Genomic DNA, 22,252 nt, shown 5'->3' on the forward strand with positions numbered 1-22,252 from the left:
TCAGCGCCCCCGTTCCACTCACTATCCTGAGAAGAAGAGAACGACGCCCCTTGTCACCAGACTTCACCTTTGCCAATTGGGTCTGATATGAGTATAAATGACATATATGTATGCATGCATGTGTCTTTCTCTATTTCAGGTAATGATTCCAGTTGGGCGGGCCCTGATGGAGTACGAGGTCGTACTCAGCTTAAAGCAGCGGGGTATGTAGTGTACGGGAGAGTAATACCCCGTCACTACAGAAGGGTCACTTGGGTACTGTCGTTCCCCCTGTATTTATGGGGAGGTTGGTATAGAATATCTTGTAAATGTAATGCTATGTACTTCCTGTTACTGTGAAAGGTGCATGTGCAGGCCGGCTAGGGTGTCATTCCAGCTCTGAGTCACTAGAGGGAGTCACTAGAGGTTATATAAGGCCCAGTCAGGAAGTAGTAGTGGGTTCAGACAGTGGGAGCAGAGGTCAGAAATGATCCTGTGTCTGAGTGAAGGCCAGGCTATGGGCCTGTGAGAGCAGAGCAGGCCTGAAGCCTGCCGACTAGGAGAGGGTAGTAAAGGCCCTGTAACCGGGTTCCGGATCCAAGGAAAAGGTTCCCCTCCTGAGTCATCATCCGTTTAGCTGAAACAGCATAAGCAAGCCACCAGCCAAGACACAGAATACCACAGAGGCCGATCAGATAAAGCAAGAGGTACTCAAGATAACAGAGGAGGTACTAGATAAGGACAGCTTCAAGGGTACGCCAGATAAAGGGCATTAGACCTTGGAGAGAAAGTCACATGTTTCAGGACCAGTCAGGAATAGTGTGCAAGCCGCCTGTACTGCATCTCCTGTAATCAACACTCTGTATAATACATTGCTAAGACCGGCCATTCTGTGCTTCCAAGAACCAGCGGTATTCCAATAGTCACCAACTGTCTTCATGGAACTGCGCTTCCAACTGCGTCCATGTATTATACTCACTGATATTCAGTAAAGTTCCAGTTTTTGTTGGCTATCCTATGCTTGCTTCATTCTTCTACAATACCATACACGGCGTGTCACCGTTAAACTGACACTGGCGTCACAAACTTTGAAATACCTGCCTGTTCCAGTATTCGCCCCAATTGAAGACGACAGTGGATCCCAGGTTAGTGAGTCAATCTGCACTACAAAGCCCAGCATACACTACTGACCCCCTGGGACACTGCAGGGGGGTCATAGCGACCCCCATATAGAGAGAAAATTAGCCACACAGAGATCCTGGATGCCAGGAAAAAGGCGCGAACTGGCCCGGTCTAGTCCACGCAGAGTAATTAGGAGGCCGAGGAAGGGAAGGACGGCCAGGGGCGAGGGGACCCCGATAGAGTATGGATGGATGGGAGAGACGGAGTCCCTAACTAGGGTAGGGAGCATACTCACTATCTGGCGTCTTTGGGCACCGCAGGGTCACCCCTTCAGTAAACTTTCACGAGAGTGCGATTACCGGTACTCCACTGCGGATGCAGTAATGGGAGACTGGGTGACCGGCAAGGTACCGAGGTACGCGCCCGCAGGGGGTGCTACTAAAGTGGACTTCCACAATGAAAACCCCCTGCTGCAGGATAAAACCTGCACCTGTAAAGTGAAGAGCAAAAAAAATAAAAATAAAGAGAAAAGCAAACAAAGTACAGTAGTAGCAAGACTTGCAGGAGAAGAGCAGGTCGTATCTGCCTCCTACGGACACTAGACTAAAACTTGTTAGCCTAGTGTCTGTGGAGAAGCTATAGCCCCCCTGGACGGAGCCAACCTTTTTTCATATCTAGTGTCGCCTCCTAGTAGTAGCTGGGCATATACCCATGGTGCTGTGTCCCCCAATGACATTAGCGAGAAATAAGTTTACTACTCACAGATGCGATATTGGATTATTTTTCTCTACAAATTAAAATGTTGACTCTTTGTTTGATTTGGTTTGTTATCTACTATTAGGTCTTGTGTAAAAATCTGATGTAGTTTTAGGTCAAATTTATGCAGAAATATAGAAAATTCTAAACGGTTCACAAACTTTCAAGCACCACTGTATGTAACCAGGCAGATGCACACAAACGTATGGAGATAATGGTCACAGTAAGCTAAATGTGGTAGAACTCCTTAATCTGCATATAAAAGCTGGTGTACATGCTTCACAACACTTTTTTTTATGTTTAAAGGCCCCTCTACACGGGCCAATTTTGCAGACGTTCCTTCCTAACAAACGCCTGCTGGTCAGTGGAGGAGACCGTTGGATTTACATGCATGATCTCCTCCACAGTATGGGGAGGAGCGATCACTATGCCATTGGTCGTCCAAAAATCATTGTTTGTTGGTAGCGGAGCGTGTTTAAATGGCACAATCTGCTGCTGGCAAACAACGATTTAGGTGACTGCATAAATCGGGTAATCGGAGGCACTTTTAAACCACCAGATAATTGTTAATGAGCGTTCCTGGCCGAGAGCCGGCCTGTGTAAAGGACCCTTTAGATTCCATAAGATGGTGTGGCTTATTAGAAAAGAGTGTTGCTTAATAATACTTATCATGCCCTCTTTGTAGGATAGGAATAAGTATCCCTCTAGCCCCAGCCATCACTGGAATGGAGGTCCCAGAGAGCCCCATGAGAATGGAGCGGTGGTGCACACGTGTGATCACCACTCCATTCACCTCTGTGGGACTGCCAGCAGTCTCATAGAAGTGAATAGAGTGGGGGTTGTTCATCCTGTGGATAGAGGGATCAGTATTATTTGTGGATTTGGGGGAAAACTGCTTTAAGATGTGTCAACATGAACCAAAATTTGGATAAAAAGTTAGCCAACTGATATATGGTGTTAAAGGGATATCCCGGTTACCATAAATATAACTTGTGTTTTAGACTAATTCATCATCAATAATGACCTAATATAATGTAAATTTCACATAGTTACTGTTCAGTAGTTATACAAGTAGTTTTCTCTCTACTACCCACTGTGTTTGCTCATAAATCACCATGGCATCGACCTGTAGTTCTGAGCCTTTGTTGGGTCGAGCATGCTCAGTGTGTTGCTATCAATTCTCTAGCTCAGGCATCCTCAAACTGCCGCTCTCCAGCTGTTGTAAAACTACAATTCCCACAATGCCCTGCTGTAAGCTGATACCTGTAGATTGTTCGGGCATGCTGGGAGTTGTAGTTTTGCAACAGCTGGAGGGCCGCAGTTTGAGGATGCCTGATCTAGCTAAATGTCTTGTGAAACAAAGGGCGTGTTAGCGTGCTGCTGATTACTGAATAGAGGGGGCGTGACTGCACTGTATATCAGGCAGCCAATCACTAGAAATCAACACTCACAGCAGGAAAGCTAGGGATTGTGGGGATTGTAGTTTTGTGAGGGAAGATCAGGCGCCATGATACTCTCAGTGTGCTGCAGGCGCACACAGGAGCTAGACAAAAGGATTGCAAGGTAACTGGAAGCTCTGGTTATATGTATAGGTATGGGTTCTGGTTGGGTCACAGATGGCAGCTTTAATGCAGTTTTTAAATTAAAATTAAGTTACTTTACCGGGATACCCCTTTAAGTTAAACAAAAGTGTCTAAAGATGCACCAAATTTACCATCCAGCCTGAGCCACTGTGGTAAATTTGGCTCATCTTTAGAGTAAATCTGCTGTGATGTGACTAGTGGGCCACTATTTGGTTGAACCCTGCTTCTTTATTGCAGAGTCTAGTTGCTTGTGCTACCAGCTATGTGGGCCTGCCCGCTCCTGCTGCCTGCGACTCTATGACCAGAACAGAGAAGAAGTACTAAGACTGTATAGACCCTACCGGGTGGATGTGTGCTGCTTGTTCTGCTGCCTTATGGTCATCAGAGTATTCTCCAAGTCTAACGCTCTCCTAGGCTTTGTCCAGCAGAGGTCAGTATTTCGTATTACTGGGTACTACGGGTTGCTTTATTTTAGGCTACTTTCACACTGGCGTTTCTGGGACCGCTTGTGAGATCTGTTTCAGTGCTCTCACAAGCGGCCCAAAACGGATCAGTTCAGCCCCAATGCATTCTGAATGGATAAGAATCCGTTCAGAATGCATCAGTTTGGCTGCGTTTGGTCTCCGTTGCATTTTTTAGACGGTCACTAAAATGCAGCTTGCAGCACTTTGGTGACCGTCTGACTATGCGGAGCCTAATGGATCCGTCTAGACTTACAATGTAAGTCAATGGGGACGGATCTGTTTTTCACTGACACAATATGGTGCAATTGAAAATGGATCCGTCTGCCACTGACTTTCAATGTAAGTGAAGACGGATCCGTTTTGACTTAGACTTTTTTTGAATGAATAATGCAAACGGATCCGTTATTAACGGATACAAGCGTTTGCATTATTGGTGCGGATCCATCTGTGAAGATACAAGACGGATCCGCACAAAACGCGAGTGTGAAAATAGACCTCTAAAGGGAATCTGTGAAGTATATTTTGCCTATGTAACCAATGCTAAGGTGCTATTGTGCACTCAAATAATGTTTCAAGCTGAGCTCGGCACCAGAGCCCAGTTCAGATAGTTTTCCATACACAGATATGCATACAGTAGGAATTAACCGAAGTCTCACGCAACTTTGGGCGAGAAGAACTTTGACTCCACGGAGCCAATACATTTTAATGCTGTACAGATACGAAGTATTTGAACAAATGAACTACAGATCTGTGTTTTCGAAGGTCGATTCGCTCAAGCCTATTTAAAGCTTACCGGGAGTACCTGTATCTGCATTTCGGATGGCAAGAAAAAAGTTTGTATGATGTGCAAATTAGGCATATAGTCCCCAGTAGGGCATTCCCAATCTGGGAGTCCAGCTTCCAGGACCTCCCCTTACATTACCAACTCTGTCCCCTCAGCCTGTGACATCACCAATGCCCTCCACCTCTGCCTGCAACGTCCCTTCTCCGCTATGTACACATCCGCACTCCGCACTCCACACTCACTGTATGTACTGCACATGCACAGCTGGCGTCACCATATGACCAACGGAGGTGGAATGACAGCCATTCAGGGGCGTAGCGCATGTACAGTACATACAGTAAAGCTGATGGCCGCAGTCTGCTCCTGTGCGGGATTTGGACACTGCATCAAGATCACCTGGCAAGCAGAGATGACGTTGCAGGCGGAGGGGATAGCGTTGGGAACGCAAGGGGGGCAGCCCGATTTGGGCTCCTTGAAAGATTGGAACCGCCTGCTGTGCACTTTGTGCCTCATTTGCATATCATACAAACTTCCCTTTCTTCTGATCAGTAATACAGATAAATGTATGCTTTAAACAGCACCTTATAGAGGTGAAATATAGGTGACACTCCCTTTGAAGAGGACCTGTAACCTCTCCTAACATGTCATCCCCCATGTGATAAGCAGAGCATATATTCTTACAACTCTAGTGTGTTGCACTATTCATTCACTATTACTTCTACAAGTTTATGAATAAAGTACTAGCAGTTTGCAATGAAGGTCCAGCTGGGTGTCACCAGTTGGGGAGGTGTCCCTGCACAGTCTGACACTATTCAATCAGTACTGCCAGTGTCAGACTGTACAGGCCCCCCCACCCCCTTTCCAACTGGTAACACCCATCTGGACCTTCATTGCAAACTGCTAGCATTTTATTCATATTGATCAGCAGGAATAATAGGGGAATGGCACAACATAGTCATATAAATATATGCTCCAGCATTGTTATTACTTGGGGAAATACAAGTAGTTACTTAGACGCATCAGGAGAGGTTTCAGGTCCTCTTTCACTTCGCATTTCACAAAGTGGCGGAAAAAAACAGTCATTTTGCACCGGCATGTGTTTATTGCAAGACTGGTACATTTTCTCTGCCACAAACAGACTATGAATACTTGATGTGGGTAGTGACCACAGGAAATATATAGAAAAAACACGTAGACAGTGCACGCCGATCAGATAACAGACTGTTCACATTTTCATAACCTAAGACCATGACTTTTTCCACATATACCAGTTGTGAAACACCTGCCACCTATAACAACCAACTTAGGGCTTATTCACATGACCACTTTTTCTTCCGTGTGCTGTTTTAGAAATGGAGAGAATATAAACCCGTATCATTTGATGGGGATATTCACGCTGACGATTTTTTTCACAGATCCCTGTTCCTGATCCTAGAAACTCAGTGGTGGAGATTTATCAAAACTGGCTTAGGTCCCCGAAGCTACCAATCAGATTCCACCTTTTCCAAAAGAGCTCTGAAAAATGAAAGGTGGAATCTGATTGGTGGTTATGGGGATCTAAGCCAGTTTTCCTTTACCAGTTTTGATAAATGCCCCCCAGTGATTTTTTTGCAGGTGGAAGATTAGACATGGTTGTGTGAATAAGGTCTTACTTTGTGCCGTGTCCAGAGTTGTCTCCTATTTTCTGCTTTAGATGGAGCTTGTTTAGCTTAAGTCTCTCGGTGCATGACTCGGACGGAAAGAGAACAATGGAGATCCAAGGTCCCTGGAGTGCGGCACGCTGTCACTCTGACCAGGAGTTCCAGGTACGATTGATTCTGTAGAATAATCTGTGTTTTAGAGAGATGGCATCTTCTTAAGGGCTCAGGCACACGACAGTATTTTGCGTTCAGTATACTGGACGTTTTTTGCATTCAGTATGCGGTACATATACTGAACCATTCATTTCAATGGTTCAGCAAAAAATACTGAAGTGTCTCCGTGTGCATTCCGTTTCAGTATTTCAGTATTTCTGTGCCGTGAAAAGATAGAACATGTCCTATTCTTGTCCGCAAATCACGGTGCTTGGCTCCATTCAAGTCAATGGGTCCGCCAAAAAAACGGAACACATACGAAAATGCATCCGTATGTCTTCCGTATCCGTTCCGTTTTTGCTGAACCATCTATTGAAAATGTGATGCCCAGCCCAATTTTTTCTATGTAATTACTGTATACTGTATATGGCATACGGAAAAACAGAAAGGAAACTGAAACACAACGGAAACAAAAAACGGAACAACGGATTCGTAAAAAACGGACCGCAAAACACTGAAAAAGCAATACTGTCGTGTGCATGAGCCCTAAAGGAGTTGTGCAAGAATGGGGAGGGGGGGGGGATTGGCAAACCCCTCCCACCTGGCCGGACCTGTAAAGGAAAGATAACTTACCTGCTTCCTGGCACTGTCTCCCCGCTTCCTTCTCTTGCAGGCGGCTTCCTCAACGTCAACATCCAGTTTGACAGCGCTGCAGCCAATCACTGGCTGCGTCAGAGACTGGATCCCTTTGCATCACGTGACAATTTTTCATGTCGTAAGGGGAGCCGGTCACCTCCGCAGCCAGTGATTGGCTGCCGCGTTGTGAAACCGGATGCTGACATTAAGGGAGCCCAGCAGAGCATCGCAGGCCTGGTGGAGAGGGAGCAGAGAGCCAGCGCTGGGAAATCTTCCCTTTACCAAGCCCTTCCAAGTTGCGTTTAGTTAGGGAACTATGATCTGTATCGCCAGTAATGTGTGACTTAGGCCTCGGGCACATGCCTATATACAGTATAGACCAAAAGTTTGGACACACCTTCTCATTCAAAGAGTTTTCTTTATTTTCATGACTATGAAAACTGTAGATTCACACTGAAGGAATCAAAATTATGAATTAACACATGTGGAATTATATACATAACAATAAAGTGTGAAACAACTGACAATATGTCATATTCTAGGTTCTTCAAAGTAGCCACCTATTGCTTTGATTACTGCTTTGCACACTCTTGGCATTCTCTTGATGAGCTTCAAGAGGTAGTCACCTGAAATGGTTTTCACTTCACAGGTGTGCCCTGTCAGGTTTAATAAGTGGGATTTCTTGCTTTATAAATGGGGTTGGGACCATCAGTTGCGTTGTGGAGAAGTCATGTGGATACACAGCTGATAGTCCTACTGAATAGACTGTTAGAATTTGTATTATGGCAAGAAAAAAGCAACTAAGTAAAGAAAAACGAGTGGCCATCATTACTTTAAGAAATAAAGGTCAGTCAGTCCGAAAAATTGGGAAAACTTTGAAAGTGTCCCCAAGTGCAGTCACAAAAACCATCAAGCGCTACAAAGAAACTGGCTCACATGCGGACCGCCCCAGGAAAGGAAGACCAAGAGTCACCTCTGCTGCGGAGGATAAGTTCATCCGAGTCACCAGCCTCAGAAATCGCAGGTTAACAGCAGCTCAGATTAGAGACCAGGTCAATGCCACACAGAGTTCTAGCAGCAGACACATCTCTAGAACAACTGTTAAGAGGAGTCTGTGTGAATCAGGCCTTCATGGTAGAATATCTGCTAGAAAACCACTGCTAAGGACAGGCAACAAGCAGAAGAGACTTGTTTGGGCTAAAGAACACAAGGAATGGACATTAGACCAGTGGTAATCTGTGCTTTGGTCTGATGAGTCCAAATTTGAGATCTTTGGTTCCAACCACCGTGTCTTTGTGCGACGCAGAAAAGGTGAACGGATGGACTCTACATGCCTGGTTCCCACCGTGAAGCATGGAGGAGGAGGTGTGATGGTGTGGGGGTGCTTTGCTGGTGACACTGTTGGGGATTTATTCAAAATTGAAGGCATACTGAACCAGCATGGCTACCACAGCATCTTGCAGCAGCATGCTATTCCATCCGGTTTGCGTTTAGTTGGACTATCATTTATTTTTCAACAGGACAATGACCCCAAACACACCTCCAGGCTGTGTAAGGGCTATTTGACCATGAAGGAGAGTGATGGGGTGCTGCCCCAGATGACCTGGCCTCCACAGTCACTGGACCTGAACCCAATCGAGATGGTTTGGGGTGAGCTGGACCGCAGAGTGGAGGCAAAAGGGCCAACAAGTGCTAAGCATCTCTGGGAACTCTTTCAAGACTGTTGGAAGACCATTTCAGGTGACTACCTCTTGAAGCTCATCAAGAGAATGCCAAGAGGGTTCAAAGCAGCAATCAAAGCAAAAGGTGGCTACTTTGAAGAACCTAGAATATGACCTATTTTCAGTTGTTTCACACTTTTTTGTTATGTATATAATTCCACATGTGTTAATTCATAGTTTTGATGCCTTCAGTGTGAATCTACAATTTTCATAGTCATGAAAATAAAGAAAACTCTTTGAATGAGAAGGTGTGTCCAAACTTTTGGTCTGTACTGTACCTCTCATCGCTTGCACAGAGCAGTAAACACAGCACCCATAGAAGCTAATAGGGCTATAATATCTGGTTTTACATAGTTATTATATTCATACAAAATTTGACATAAATGCGAAGACTGTAACATGTTTGAGAACATTCCATATTACAAATATATTCTCACCTAGAAGCATTATTCTTAGGCTATATTCACATCTGCGGTAAACGTATCTGGCACAAAAAAGCCTGCTGTTCACCGGATACTGCCATTCACAGCCAGACCCCATTGACAATAATGAGACCAGCCAGGGTTTTGGCCAAACAAAGAACTTCGCATGCAATCGTTTTTTCCAGCTAAAAACCAGCACTCATGCCAGAAAGCAACCGGATCCCATTATAGGCTATGGCATCCGATGGTGAACACCAGCATCCATCTCTGCTGGAAGAGCCTGCCGGATGTGTTTACTACTGATGTGAACATGGCCTTAGAGTAGACAACCTCCATAAAACAATGCTGTGTAAGTGGCACTGCTCAGAGTCCCTAAAGTTCCTAGGATAGAACTATAAGAACTCCTGTAGTCACACCCTTGTGGCTTCTGTGACCACCTGATACACTATAGTGTATTAGGGGGTAGACTCATAAACCAGTGACATAAATGTGAGGCATGCCCAATATTTAATTCTCAATGCAGGTGACATCAGTGGATGGTCAGAAGATTGCTATCATATGGAAGAGGTGGCCAGGATTTAATGAAGATTATAACATGGATCATGACTTCTTTGGTCTTGACAGTAAGTAACTTTACTGACCTGGGGTCAAACAATGCTTCATAAACTGAGTTGCACAATTACACAGCAAAGTCTAATAACATCTACTTTGTGTTTCAATGTCAGACCATATTAAGATCTCTGCTTGCTTTAGTAAACAGAAACATTCATTGATTATACACAAACAGAATAAGATGGCGGCGCGTGCACCACGCGAGGCCCAGCGTCTCCTCAGATTTTTGCAAGTTTGCAGTGTTAGGGTACTTTCACATTAGCGGCAGGGGACTCTGTCAAGCTGTTCCGGCGGGTGAAGAGCCTGTCGGATCCATCCTGATGTTGGTTCACGTGTGCCTTCGGACTGCTGCTCCGTCCCCATTGACTATAATGGGGGCGGAGTTCCGGCAGCGGCACGGCGAGAGGCAGCCGGACTAAAAGTACGACATGCAGTACTTTTAGAAGAATGAAAGAAAACCGGCACTCCAATAATCTTTGCTGAGGATAAATATATTGGTCACTCATATTAGGTTGACGCGCGTTTCGAGTGACTCATACTGCTGCTCACTTTTTGTTTGAAAAAGGCACCTGTAAGTGCCGAAACGCGCGTCTCCCTAAAATGAGTGACCAATAAATTTATAATCAGCAAAGATTATTGGAGTGCCGGTTTTCTTTCATTCTTCTGATTCTGGGATTACGTCCACATAAACCGAGCACCCATCGACCAGCACGCAGTGCCGCCTGACTTCATCACACAATATGCAGTACTTTTAGTCCGGCTGCCACTTGCAGTGCGCTGCCGCCGGAAACTCCGCCCTGCCCCCATTATAGTCAATGGGGACGGAGCGGCAGTCCGGGGGCACACGTGAACTAGCGGCAGGACGGATACGACAGGCTGTTCACCCGCTGGAACAGCCTGCCGGAGTCCCCTACCACTACTGTGAAACTAGCCTTATTCCTGCTCATTTCGGGTCTGTTCGTTCAGAGCAACTTCGCTTTTACATCCTACACCCGACAAGAGCTTTTGGATATAGGATTACACAACTCCGACTGTTTTATCAGCAACCTTCCACTCATCCCTGAAATAAGAAGAACACCAGATGCTTTGCAGGCTACTCGGCCGACCGGAAGTGCTCGAAGACAGCGCAGGGACTGCAAACAAAGGTGGGGGAATCGCAGAGGGCTAACAGCTAAGCTAAGGCTTTCTTTATCAGCTTTCTTTACCCAGCCTTTTCTTTGCTAATGTGAGGTCCCTGGTGAATAAAATGGATGAGTTACGACTATGGATCACTGACAACAGGATACTTATGGACTGTAATGTCACAATACTCACGGAAACATGGCTACACAGCGGTCATGATTAAGAGCCTACTGGCTCGAAACATGTCGGTCTGATGGGAGATGTTGGAGGTCTGTGTCCACTACACTGTATCTACCTTTTGGATATGAAATAAAGACTGTGCAAGATTCCATTCAACTACTTGCTGGAAATTACTAATTTGAAGCTTTACACAGCGGAACATCTGACAGTGCTGTTGAGCTGGTCGGACGCCATACTCTATGGGCGGACAGAATAGCAGATGATTCCGGTAAGACAAGAGGCGGAGGACTGTGCATTTATGTTAACAAGGCTGGGTGTACAAACTCTGTCATTGTTGGAAAACATTGCTCAGCTGACTTACTCATGGTCATCAGTTTGTTTAAACTGATGATCTACCCTCACCATCATAGATGTCCACAAGGCACTGAGCAGTATCAACGCTCGCAAGGCTGCTGGCATTCCTGGACGGGTGCTTCGAGCATGTGCTGAGCAGCTTGCAGGGGTCTTCACTGACATCTTTAACCTGTCGCTTGCCCAGGCAGTAGTACCAGCATGCTTCAATACCACCTCTATTGTGCCAGTGCCGAAACACTCATCACCAATGTGCCTGAACGACTATGGCCTTGTAGCACTCACGCCTATAGTTATGAAGTGCTTTGAGCGGCTGGTCCTGGCACATCTAAAGTTATGCATGCCCCCACACAGGATCCTCACCAATTTGCCTATCGAAGTAATAGGAGTACAGAGGATGCTGTATCTACTCTCACACCTGGACAACAAGAATACTTATGAAAGAATGTTGTTTGTTGATTTCAGATCAGCATTCAATACAGTCATTCCCTCCAAGTTGATTACTAAACTTGTGGATCTTGGAATCGGCAACCCTATCCTTAACTGGATCATGGACTTTTTGACTAGGTCAGGAAATAACTGTTCCCCCACCATCACACTCAACACTGGCACTCCACAGGGCTGTGTGCTGAGCCCGTTTCTCTACTCCCTTTACAGATGATACCACAGTGATTGGTCTCATCAATGATAACGATGAGTCTGATTATAGGGAAGAGGTAAAGCACCTAGCTGTGTAGTGCCTGTTCCTGAATACCAGCAAAACAAAAGAGCTCATTGTGGACTTCAGGAAGGAGAAGAGAGACACCCATGACCCCATCCACATAAATGGCACGGCTGTCCATAGCGCTACTCTTCCATTTCTGGAGCTATACTCATAGAATTTTGCAGATCTGTTTACTATACATCTGTAAATTTGTATATATGTAGCACATCTGTATAACTGTTCATAGTACATCTGTATATTTGCCGTCTGTATAGCAATAGAACAGTAGTGATGTTTCGAATAGTTCGCCGGCGAATAGTTCCTGGCGAACATAGCTTGTTCGCCGCTGCGGGCGAACATATGCAATGTTCGGTCCGCCCCCTATACATCATCATTGAGTAAATTTTGACCCTCTACCTCACAGTCAGCAGACACATTCCAGCCAATCAGCAGCAGACCCTCCCTCCCAGACCCTCCCACCTCCTGGACAGCATCCATTTTAGATTAATTCGGAAGCTGCATTCTCAGTGAGAGGAGGGACAGTGCTGCTGCTAATTCAATAGGGAAAGCTTTAGCTAGGGCATTGTTCTGTGTCCACAGACTCATCTGCTGTCAGGACAGCATCCAGACAGCACCCCAAAAAGCCCTTTTCAGGGCTGGTACATCAGTCTGCTTTCCCCCCCCCCCCCCATATATATATTTTTTTGCAGTTGCCTGGCTGCCCGTGTGTGAGAGGCCGCAGGCTCAGTCACAGACAGCACTGTGTGCACAGTGCACACCATTCATACAGGGTGTGACAGAAAATACCTTGCAGATAAAAAAATTTTTTATTTAATATTTTTCTGTGATCTAATCACATTTACAAGCCCATGTGTGTCAGGCGCCCACACATACTGTATTGTGGCCGCTGGCTAGGCCTGCACTCATACCGTTACAGGGTGTCATTCAGTCAAATACCTTGCAGAAAAAAAAATTATATTTAAAATTTAACTGTGCTCTAATCACATTTGCAAGCCCGTGTGTGTCAGGCGCCTACACATACTGTATTGTGGCCACTGGCTAGGCCTGCACTCATCATACCGTTACAGGGTGTCATTCACCCAAATACCTTTCAGAAAAAAAAAATTATATTTTGAATTTAACTGTGATCTAATCACATTTGCAAGCCCGTGTGTGTCAGGCCCACACAGACTGTACTGTGCCCACTGCCCACCACTTATATAGAGTGGCACAGTACCTTGCACGCATAGTTTCACTTATCTAATAAAAAATGACAGGCAGAGGCAGGCCACGCCGCAGGGGCCGTCGTGTTCGTGGTGCTGTGATTTCCACTGGCCCTGGAATAATGCCCAGTGTTCAGAGGCCACGTACCCTGAACCCAAATAATTCTGAGAAAATAGTTGACTGGCTTACACAGGACACCCAATCTTCCGCTAAGAACCTTGACGCACCATCCTCCTCCAGCTCAGCTTTGGTCACCACTCGCCGGCCGCCACCACCACCACTACCACCACAGCCGCTTCACTTAATCCCCCAGGAGTTATTTACACATCAGTTGGATGAAATTAGTGATGCGCAACCATTATTGCCAGGGGATGTAGATAACAAGGATATGTCTCAGTCAGGCAGCATTACACACATGGACGTACAGTGTGATGAAGATGATGATGTTGTACCCGCTGCTGCTTCCTTTGCTGAGGTGTCAGATACAAGTGAAGTGGTTGATGATGACGATGTGTCCGTGGATGCCACGTGGGTGCCTGCTCGAAGAGAAGAAGAGGGGAAAAGTTCAGAAGGGGAGACAGAGAGAAGGAGGAGACGAGTTGGAAGCAGGGGGAGGTTGTCGCAAGGAGCTAGTGGCACAGTCAGACAGCATGTATCGGCACCCGGGGTCAGCCAGACAGCACGCCAATCAACGCATGCTGTTGCCACCACCAGAATGCCGTCATTGCAAAGCTCAGCAGTGTGGCATTTTTTTTGTGTGTGTCTGCCTCTGACAACAGCGATGCCATTTGCAACCTGTGCCAAAAGAAACTGAGTCGTGGGAAATCCAACACCCACCTAGGTACAACTGCTTTGCGAAGGCACATGATCGCACATCACAAACGCCCATGGGATCAACACATGATGACAAGTAGAAGCAGCACACAAGCTCAAAGCCACCATCCTCCTCCTGGTCCAGCATCTTCAGCCACGTCAACCACTGCTGTCCTCCCTGCCCCCTCTCAACCACCTGACACTCCGCCTCTCACCTTGAGCAGTTCCATCTCATCTGCCCACAGTCAGGTGTCTGTAAAGGAAATGTTTAAGCGTAAGAAGCCAATGTCACAGAGTCACCCCCTTGCCCGGCGTCTGACAGCTGGCTTGACGGAACTCTTAGCCCGCCAGCTTTTACCATACCAGCTGGTGGAGTCTGAGGCCTTCAAATATTTGTCGCTATTGGGACACCACAGTGGAAGGTACCCGGCCAAATTTTTTTTTCTAATTAGGCAATCCCAAACCTCTACTCGGTGATTGAAAAGGAAGTCATGGCATCTCTGGCATACAGTGTTGGGGCAAGGGTCCATCTGACCACTGATACCTGGTCTGCAAAGCACGGTCAGGGCAGGTATATCACCTACACTGCGCATTGGGTCAACCTGCTAACGGCTGCCAAGCATGGAATGCGTGGCTCTGCAGCAGAGTTGGTGACCCCGCCAAGACTTGCAGGCAGGCCTACTGCAACCTCCTCTACTCCTCCTACTCCATCCTGTTCCATAACCTCCTCGGCTGAGTCCTCTTCTGCTGCGGCGTCTGGCTGCACATCAACTGAACCCCCCAGCTCCCCAGGGGCTATTCCACATCCCGGATACGACAGTGTCACGCTGTCTTGGGGTTGACTTGCCTGAAAGCAGAGAGCCACACCGGACCAGCACTCCTGTCCGCCCTGAACGCACAGGTGGATCAGTGGCTGACCCCGCACCAACTAGAGATCGGCAAAGTGGTGTGTGACAATGGAAGCAATTTGTTGGCGGCATTGAATTTGGGCAAGTTGTCACATGTTCCGTGCATGGCACATGTGTTGAATCTCATTGTACAACGCTTTGTGTCTAAGTACCCAGGCTTACAGGACGTCCTCAAGCAGGCCAGGAAGGTGTGTGGCCATTTCAGGCGTTCCTACGCGGCCATGGCGCACTTTGCAGACATTCAGCGCCGAAATAACATGCCAGTGAGGCGCTTGATTTGCGACAGCCCGACACGTTGGAATTCAACACTCCTAATGTTCGACCGCCTGCTCCAACAAGAAAAAGCCGTCAACGAGTATTTGTATGACCGGGGTGCTAGGACAGCCTCTGCGGAGCTGGGAATTTTTTTGCCACGTTACTGGACGCTCATGCGCAATGCCTGTAGGCTCATGCATCCTTTTGAGGAGGCGACAAACCTAGTCAGTCGCACCGAAGGCACCATCAGCGACCTCATCCCATTTGTTTTCTTCCTGGAGCGTGCCCTGCGAAGAGTGCTGGATCAGGCTGTAGATGAGCAGGAAGAGGAAGAGTTGTGGTCACCATCACCACCAGAAACAGCCTTGTCATCATCGCTTGCCGAACCTGCGGCAACGCTGCAAGAGGAGTATGAGGAAGAGGAGTCAGAGGAGGAATGTGGCTTTGAGGAGGAGGAAGACCAACCACAGCAGGCATCCCAGGGTGCTCGTTGTTGTCACCTATCTGGGACCCGTGGTCTTGTACGTGGCTGGGGGGAAGAACAGACCGTCAATGACATCAGTGAGGAGGAGGAACGGGAAATGAGTAGCTCGGCACCCAACCTTGTGCAAATGGGGTCTTTCATGCTGTCATGTCTGTTGAGGGACCCTCGTATAAAAAGGATGAAGGAGAACGACCTGTACTGGGTGGTCACGCTACTAGACCCCCGGTATAAGCAGAAAGTGGCGGAAATGTTACCAAATTACCGGAAGTCAGAAAGGATGCAGCAGTTCAAAACCAAACTAAAAAATATGCTTTACACAGCTTATAAGGGGGATGTCACAGCACAACGGGAATCTAACTGGGGAAGAGGTCAAAGTAATCCTCCTCCTACCATGACCACGGTGGCAAGGACAGGACGCTTTACAGATGTGTTGTTGATGGAGGACATGCAGAGCTTTTTCAGTCCTACACATCACCACAGCCCTTCGGGATCCAGCCTTAGAGAACGACTCAACCGACAGGTGGCAGACTACCTCGCCTTAACTGCCTATATCGACACTCTGAGGAGCGATAAACCCCTTGACTACTGGGTGTGCAGGCTTGACCTGTGGCCTGAGCTATCCCAGTTTGCGATAGAACTTCTGGCCTGCCCCGCTTCAAGTGTCCTGTCAGAAAGGACCTTCAGAGCAGCAGGAGGCATTGTCACTGACAAAAGAAGTCGCCTTGGTCAAAAAAGTGTTGATTACCTCACCTTCATTAAGATGAATGAGGCATGGATCCTGAAGGGACTGACAGGGGATATGTTTACCTAACAAAAGGCCTGATGACATGCCTTGGCCTCAAAATGGTCCCCACGCTGCTGTATTTAATGTCTGCATACCGGATGACTTTTGTGAATTCTCCGCCACCAACTAGGGTTCAAGCCGCAAGGTTTTAGTCACCTTTCTGCCTTGAAAACATCAATGGCCAATGTCCATGGCAGAAAATTGCTCTTGGGTAATGAAACCCATACAAACATGTATGGAGACTTATTGGCAATGCTCTATGGGAAAGGAATATGCCAAGAGATATTTCCCAAGGGAGATAATCTTCAGCCGCCTGGGAGTGGCTGCCTACGAGTCAAAAACTTTTTAACTAAGGGACATGACAAGGGAATATTGGCAAGCCAAATATCCATCCATAGATCACTCCCAAGACTTAGTTAAAATGTCAGACTTAAGGCTCATGCACACGGCCGTTGTCCATATTGGGGCCCGGAAAAAAATAGAACTTGTTCTAGTTTTTTTTTATGGTGCGGATGGATCATGGACCCATTCAAGTTGAATGGGTCTGGATCTGTTGCGGTAACCGCAAGGATGGTGCCCGTGCAGTTCGCGGTCCCCAATATATGGAACTGCCACATGCAAGAGGCCTTTGACTGATAGGGAGCCACTTCCATAAGGTAGCGCTAGCAAGTGGGTTCTCTTTCACAGGAAAAATACCTCTTTGGATACTTTTCCTATGGAGCATTCCTAATAATTCTCCATACAGTCGTGGCCAAAAGTTTTGAGAATTACACAAATATTAGTTTTCACAAAGTTTACTGCTAAACTGCTTTTAGATCTTTGTTTCAGTTGTTTCTGTGATGTAGTGAAATATAATTACACACACTTCATACGTTTCAAAGGCTTTTATCGACAATTACATGATATTTATGCAAAGAGTCAGTATTTGCAGTGTTGGCCCTTCTTTTTCAGGACCTCTGCAATTCGACTGGGCATGCTCTCAATCAACTTCTGGGCAAATTCCTGACTGATAGCAAACCATTCTTTCATAATCACTTCTTGGAGTTTGTCAGAATTAGTGGGTTTTTGTTTTTCCACCCACCTCTTGAGGATTGACCACAAGTTCTAAATGGGATTAAGATCTGTGGAGTTTCCAGGCCAAGGACCCAAAATGTCAACGTTTTGGTCCCCGAGCCACTTAGTTATCACTTTTACCTTATGGCACGGTGCTCCATCGTGCTGGAAAATGCATTGTTCTTCACCAAACTGTTGTTGGATTGTTGGAAGAAGTTGCTGTTGGAGGGTGTTTTGGTACTATTCTTTATTCATGGCTGTGCTTTGGGGCAAAATTGTGAGTGAGCCCACTCCCTTGGATGAGAAGCAACCCCACACATGAATGGTCTCAGGATGCTTTACTGTTGGCATGACACAGGACTGATGGTAGTGCTCACCTTTTCTTCTCCGGACAAGCCTTTTTCCTGATGCCCCAAACAATCGGAAAGAGGCTTCATCGGAGAATATGACTTTGCCCCAGTCCTCTCATCATATTTTCTGCAATAGATCAATCTGTCCCTGATGGGTTTTTTTTGGAGAGAAGTGGCTTCTTTGCTGCCCTTCTTGACACCAGGCAATCTTCCAAAAGTCTTTGCCTCACTCTGCGTGCAGATGCGCTCACACCTGCCTGCTGCCATTCCTGAGCAAGCTCTGCACTGGTGGCACTCCGATCCCGCAGTTGAATCCTCTTTAGGAGACGATCCTGGCGCTTGCTGGACTTTCTTGGACGCCCTGAAGCCTTCTTAACAAGAATTGAACCTCTTTCCTTGAAGTTCTTGATGATCCTATAAATTGTTGATTGAGGTGCAATCTTAGTAGCCACAATATCCTTGCCTGTGAAGCCATTTTTATGCAACGCAATGATGGCTGCACGCGTTTCTTTGCAGGTCACCATGGTTAACAATGGAAGAACAATGATTTCAAGCATCACCCTCCTTTTAACAGGTCAAGTCTGCCATTTTAACCCAATCAGCCTGACATAATGATCTCCGCCTTGTGCTCGTCAACATTCTCACCTGAGTTAACAAGACGATTACTGAAATGATCTCAGCAGGTCCTTTAATGACAGCAATGAAATGCAGTGGAAAGTTTTTTGGGGGATTAAGTTAATTTTTATGGCAAAGAAGGACTATGCAATTCACCTGATCACTCTTCATAACATTCTGGAGTATATGCAAATTGCTATTATAAAAACTTAAGCAGCAACTTTTCCAATATTTATGTAATTCTCAAAACTTTTGTCCACGACTGTACATAGCTGGTCTCTTTAAGGAAAGCCAGAACCCCGCCTAAGCCACGCCCAAGGCTTCGCAGCCAGGATCCTACTCTATACTGATGATGGACAAGCACCCTTAAACAGCTGTCTGCAGATGGAAATTTGGCTTGGCAATATTCCCTTTCATATCCCAACACTTGGATAAAAAGTCAGATTTTTATGCATAGAGATCCACTTCCACAAGGTGGCGCTAGCGAGATGGTTCTCTTGGCTTGGAAAAGCGCACACCAAATTTACACTGTTATACAAGCTGTACACTGACTACTTTCCATTGTATCAAAGTGTCATATCTTCAGTGTTGTCCCATGAAAAGATATAATAAAATATTTACAAAAATTTGAGGGGTGTACTCACTTTTGTGAAATACTGTATGATGCCCCTGGGATGACTTGGTCAATGGCCCAGATATGATGACTTGCCTCCAGTGATACTCCCATATCCCTAATATTAAACTTATTTACCTTTAACTTTTATTACACCATAGGCTGGTGCCGCCACTGGCCAGCAATGACCAGGAGACCAAACGGGAGAGGTAGGAACTGCTGGTTGCATGGTCAGGAGCAGGATCACAGGGCTGGAACCTGGAACGGTGAGGACTCATTCAGACAAATGTAAGGGCTCTGTGCCCATGCTGCGTTCCACAATACAAGCACAGAGCCCTTACAGTCGTGTGAATGGGGCCTAAGGGTGGGTTTACATCATGTTTTTGCAATCCGTTTAACAGATACGTAAAAATAAAAAGATACAAAAGCGCAGCACAACGCGCTTTTGTATCCTGCAGAGTCCTGAAAAAAAAAAAAAGGATATGTTTACATATAAGTTTTTTTTACAATGGAAATCTTTGATAAACAGATGGCACTGAATGGCATCAGTCTGAGGCATCTGTTAACGTATACGTTAAATGGATGGCAAAATCATGATGTTAACCCAGCCTTATAGATGGATTTGCAAACAATCAACATTTAATAAGAGGCAGCAGGGATCCTGTGTGGCGAAATGAAGTTTATAAAGTAGTTGAAGTATCAGAAAGATGCATATGTTTGTATCACACAATGAATACGCTTTCTTTGCATAAAACTAGGAGAAAACCTTTAAATGGTTTGGCCCATCTCACACATTGGTGGCATATCACTAGAATATGCCACCAATGTCAGATAGGTGCAGGCACATATCTCTAGAATGGGGTCCCCAAAGCAAAGAAGAGTGCACCTCGCATGCGTGGCGTGCTCTCAATTTACTTATATGGGAGTTCCGAACAGAGCCCGTGAGCATGCCCCGCTATTTCTGGAACTCCCATAGAAGTAAATGGAATACGCACCTTGATCACTTCGGGGGGTCCCATTTTCGAGCTAGGTGAGAGTTCCAGAGATAGGACCTGCACCTATCTGACATTGGTGGCATTTCCTAGCAATATGTCACCAATGTGTGAGATGGACCAACCTCTTTAATTATTACTATATGTTCTACTCCAAGAACAAAGTGTTTAGTCTAAGGCCTGTTTCACACTTGCATCATGGCTTTCCTGTTTTGAGATCCAGCATGTTGCGTTTTTTGGACTAGACAAAAAAAAAAACTGTGCAAGCTGCGCTTTTTTGTCTGATCTGCAAAATGGGACAAACCGGATCCGGCATGAAAATCAATGTAAGTCACCCCGACGCCCATTGACTTACAATGATTTTCATAAGGAATCTGGTTTGTTCAGTTTAGATTTAATACAACCAGATACAGCCAAAACAGATACATACATATGTATTAAATGGCACGGGTCCGTTTAATTCTGGTTTTGTCCTCTGCTGGACCTCAAAACCAGAAAGCCACAATGCAAGTGTGAAAAAGGCCTTACTCTGCAAATGCTATGGTTTTACATGTAAAAGCCTGCCATTTATGTCTTTTATACTTTTCAGTTTTAGCTTCGATCAGTCCAACAGACAAGGCTCTTCTTCTGTCAGCGACATTTCTGCTGGTAAGACAGCCGAATTGTTGTTGGGGGAACACTTGCTCTCTCAACTCGGGATAAAATGTCAAAGATGTCTATTTCTTTGTTTCATTTCAGAACTACATGTTTTTCGAGATGAGCTGAAAGGGATGTAGAAGAATGGAAAAGACATTTAAAGAGATGCAGATACTGCACAAAACTGTAATAAACCCTCATGCTTCATCCTGTCAGGCATACCTGTAACGGCCCATATTGTAGACGAAAATTGATTGGACAAAACCTATGGCAATATAGGACCCCATCATAGAAACGTTGGAGGTCCAAAATGCATATAGTCATATACCTGTACAACACACTAATCTAAATGAAGCCTAAGGGCTCATCACATGCATGGGGCAATGATCGGTAAAGAGTCACTCATTCACCATCAGCTGTATTTACACGCAACAATCGTCCCCTCCTTATGAGGACTGATGATGGCTACTGCAATCCTACATACTGATACAGATTCATTGTTTGCCAGCAGCACATCTCATCTCTGATTAAATAGGGATGAGCTTCGAAATTATGAATCGGATCACCCAAAAATTGGGTGATCAGTGGCACATTTACATGGGGTAATTATCAGGAATGAGTGTTCGTATGAACTTCCCAATAAGTAACCCAATAATCTGCCTATACAAAATGGTTCTAAAGGAAGCCATACACATTAGATAGAAATAGGCTGATGGTTGAACATCTGCTGAATGGTTAAGGTGCCCACCTTCAATAGCCATTCAGCAGACAGCTATCTCTCCCGACTCCCACATACGTGTCCGGTTTTGCCAATGTTTCTCTCCGGACTCCACCATACACGTATGGACGGTTCAGCTTTGCACGTATGTGTTTTTAACTGGGAAAAAGGAGGAAGCCGCTGCCAGACATCTCTAGTGGTGGCTTATATCTCGATCTCTCAGGAGTACAGATCGATCAGGCGAGAGGTCCCCACACATGTTTAAGGGGTTTTCCAGGCTCCTGATATTGATGATCTATCGTTAGGATAGGTCATCAATATCCAATCAGTGGGGGGATCTGACAACCTTCATATCCTTGATCAGCTGTTCACTGCAGCCTCCACGGGAACTAGCACTTTGAATAGATCAGAAAGCTTAGCTCCCATTCAAGGGCTAGTTCTGGCGCAAAAGGCTGCAGGGAACATCTAATTGTGGGGGTGCGGGTATTAGACCCGTATTGATCAGATGCTAATGACCTATCGTGAGACTAGGTCATCAATATCAAGAGCCTAGAAAACCCTTTTAAATTGTTGGTTGAT

General features: G+C 45.9%; 1 protein-coding gene across 1 annotated transcript in view; it reads left to right on the forward strand.

Moving 5' to 3' along the window:
- The window catches only part of LOC122935312 (phospholipid scramblase family member 5-like), a 59,659-nt gene extending 37,449 nt beyond the window's left edge, over positions 1-22,210 (forward strand). The window contains exons 3-7 of the mRNA XM_044291078.1: positions 3,678-3,870; positions 6,382-6,493; positions 9,784-9,883; positions 20,909-20,967; positions 21,058-22,210. Coding sequence (XP_044147013.1) covers positions 3,678-3,870; positions 6,382-6,493; positions 9,784-9,883; positions 20,909-20,967; positions 21,058-21,084 — 491 coding nt within the window. The 3' untranslated portion in view covers positions 21,085-22,210. The remainder of the gene's footprint in view (positions 1-3,677; positions 3,871-6,381; positions 6,494-9,783; positions 9,884-20,908; positions 20,968-21,057) is intronic.
- Positions 22,211-22,252: the final 42 nt, after the last annotated feature.

This window comes from Bufo gargarizans, chromosome 4 (genome assembly GCF_014858855.1).
Source record: "Bufo gargarizans isolate SCDJY-AF-19 chromosome 4, ASM1485885v1, whole genome shotgun sequence".
In the NCBI taxonomy this organism is placed as follows: Eukaryota; Metazoa; Chordata; class Amphibia; order Anura; family Bufonidae; genus Bufo; species Bufo gargarizans.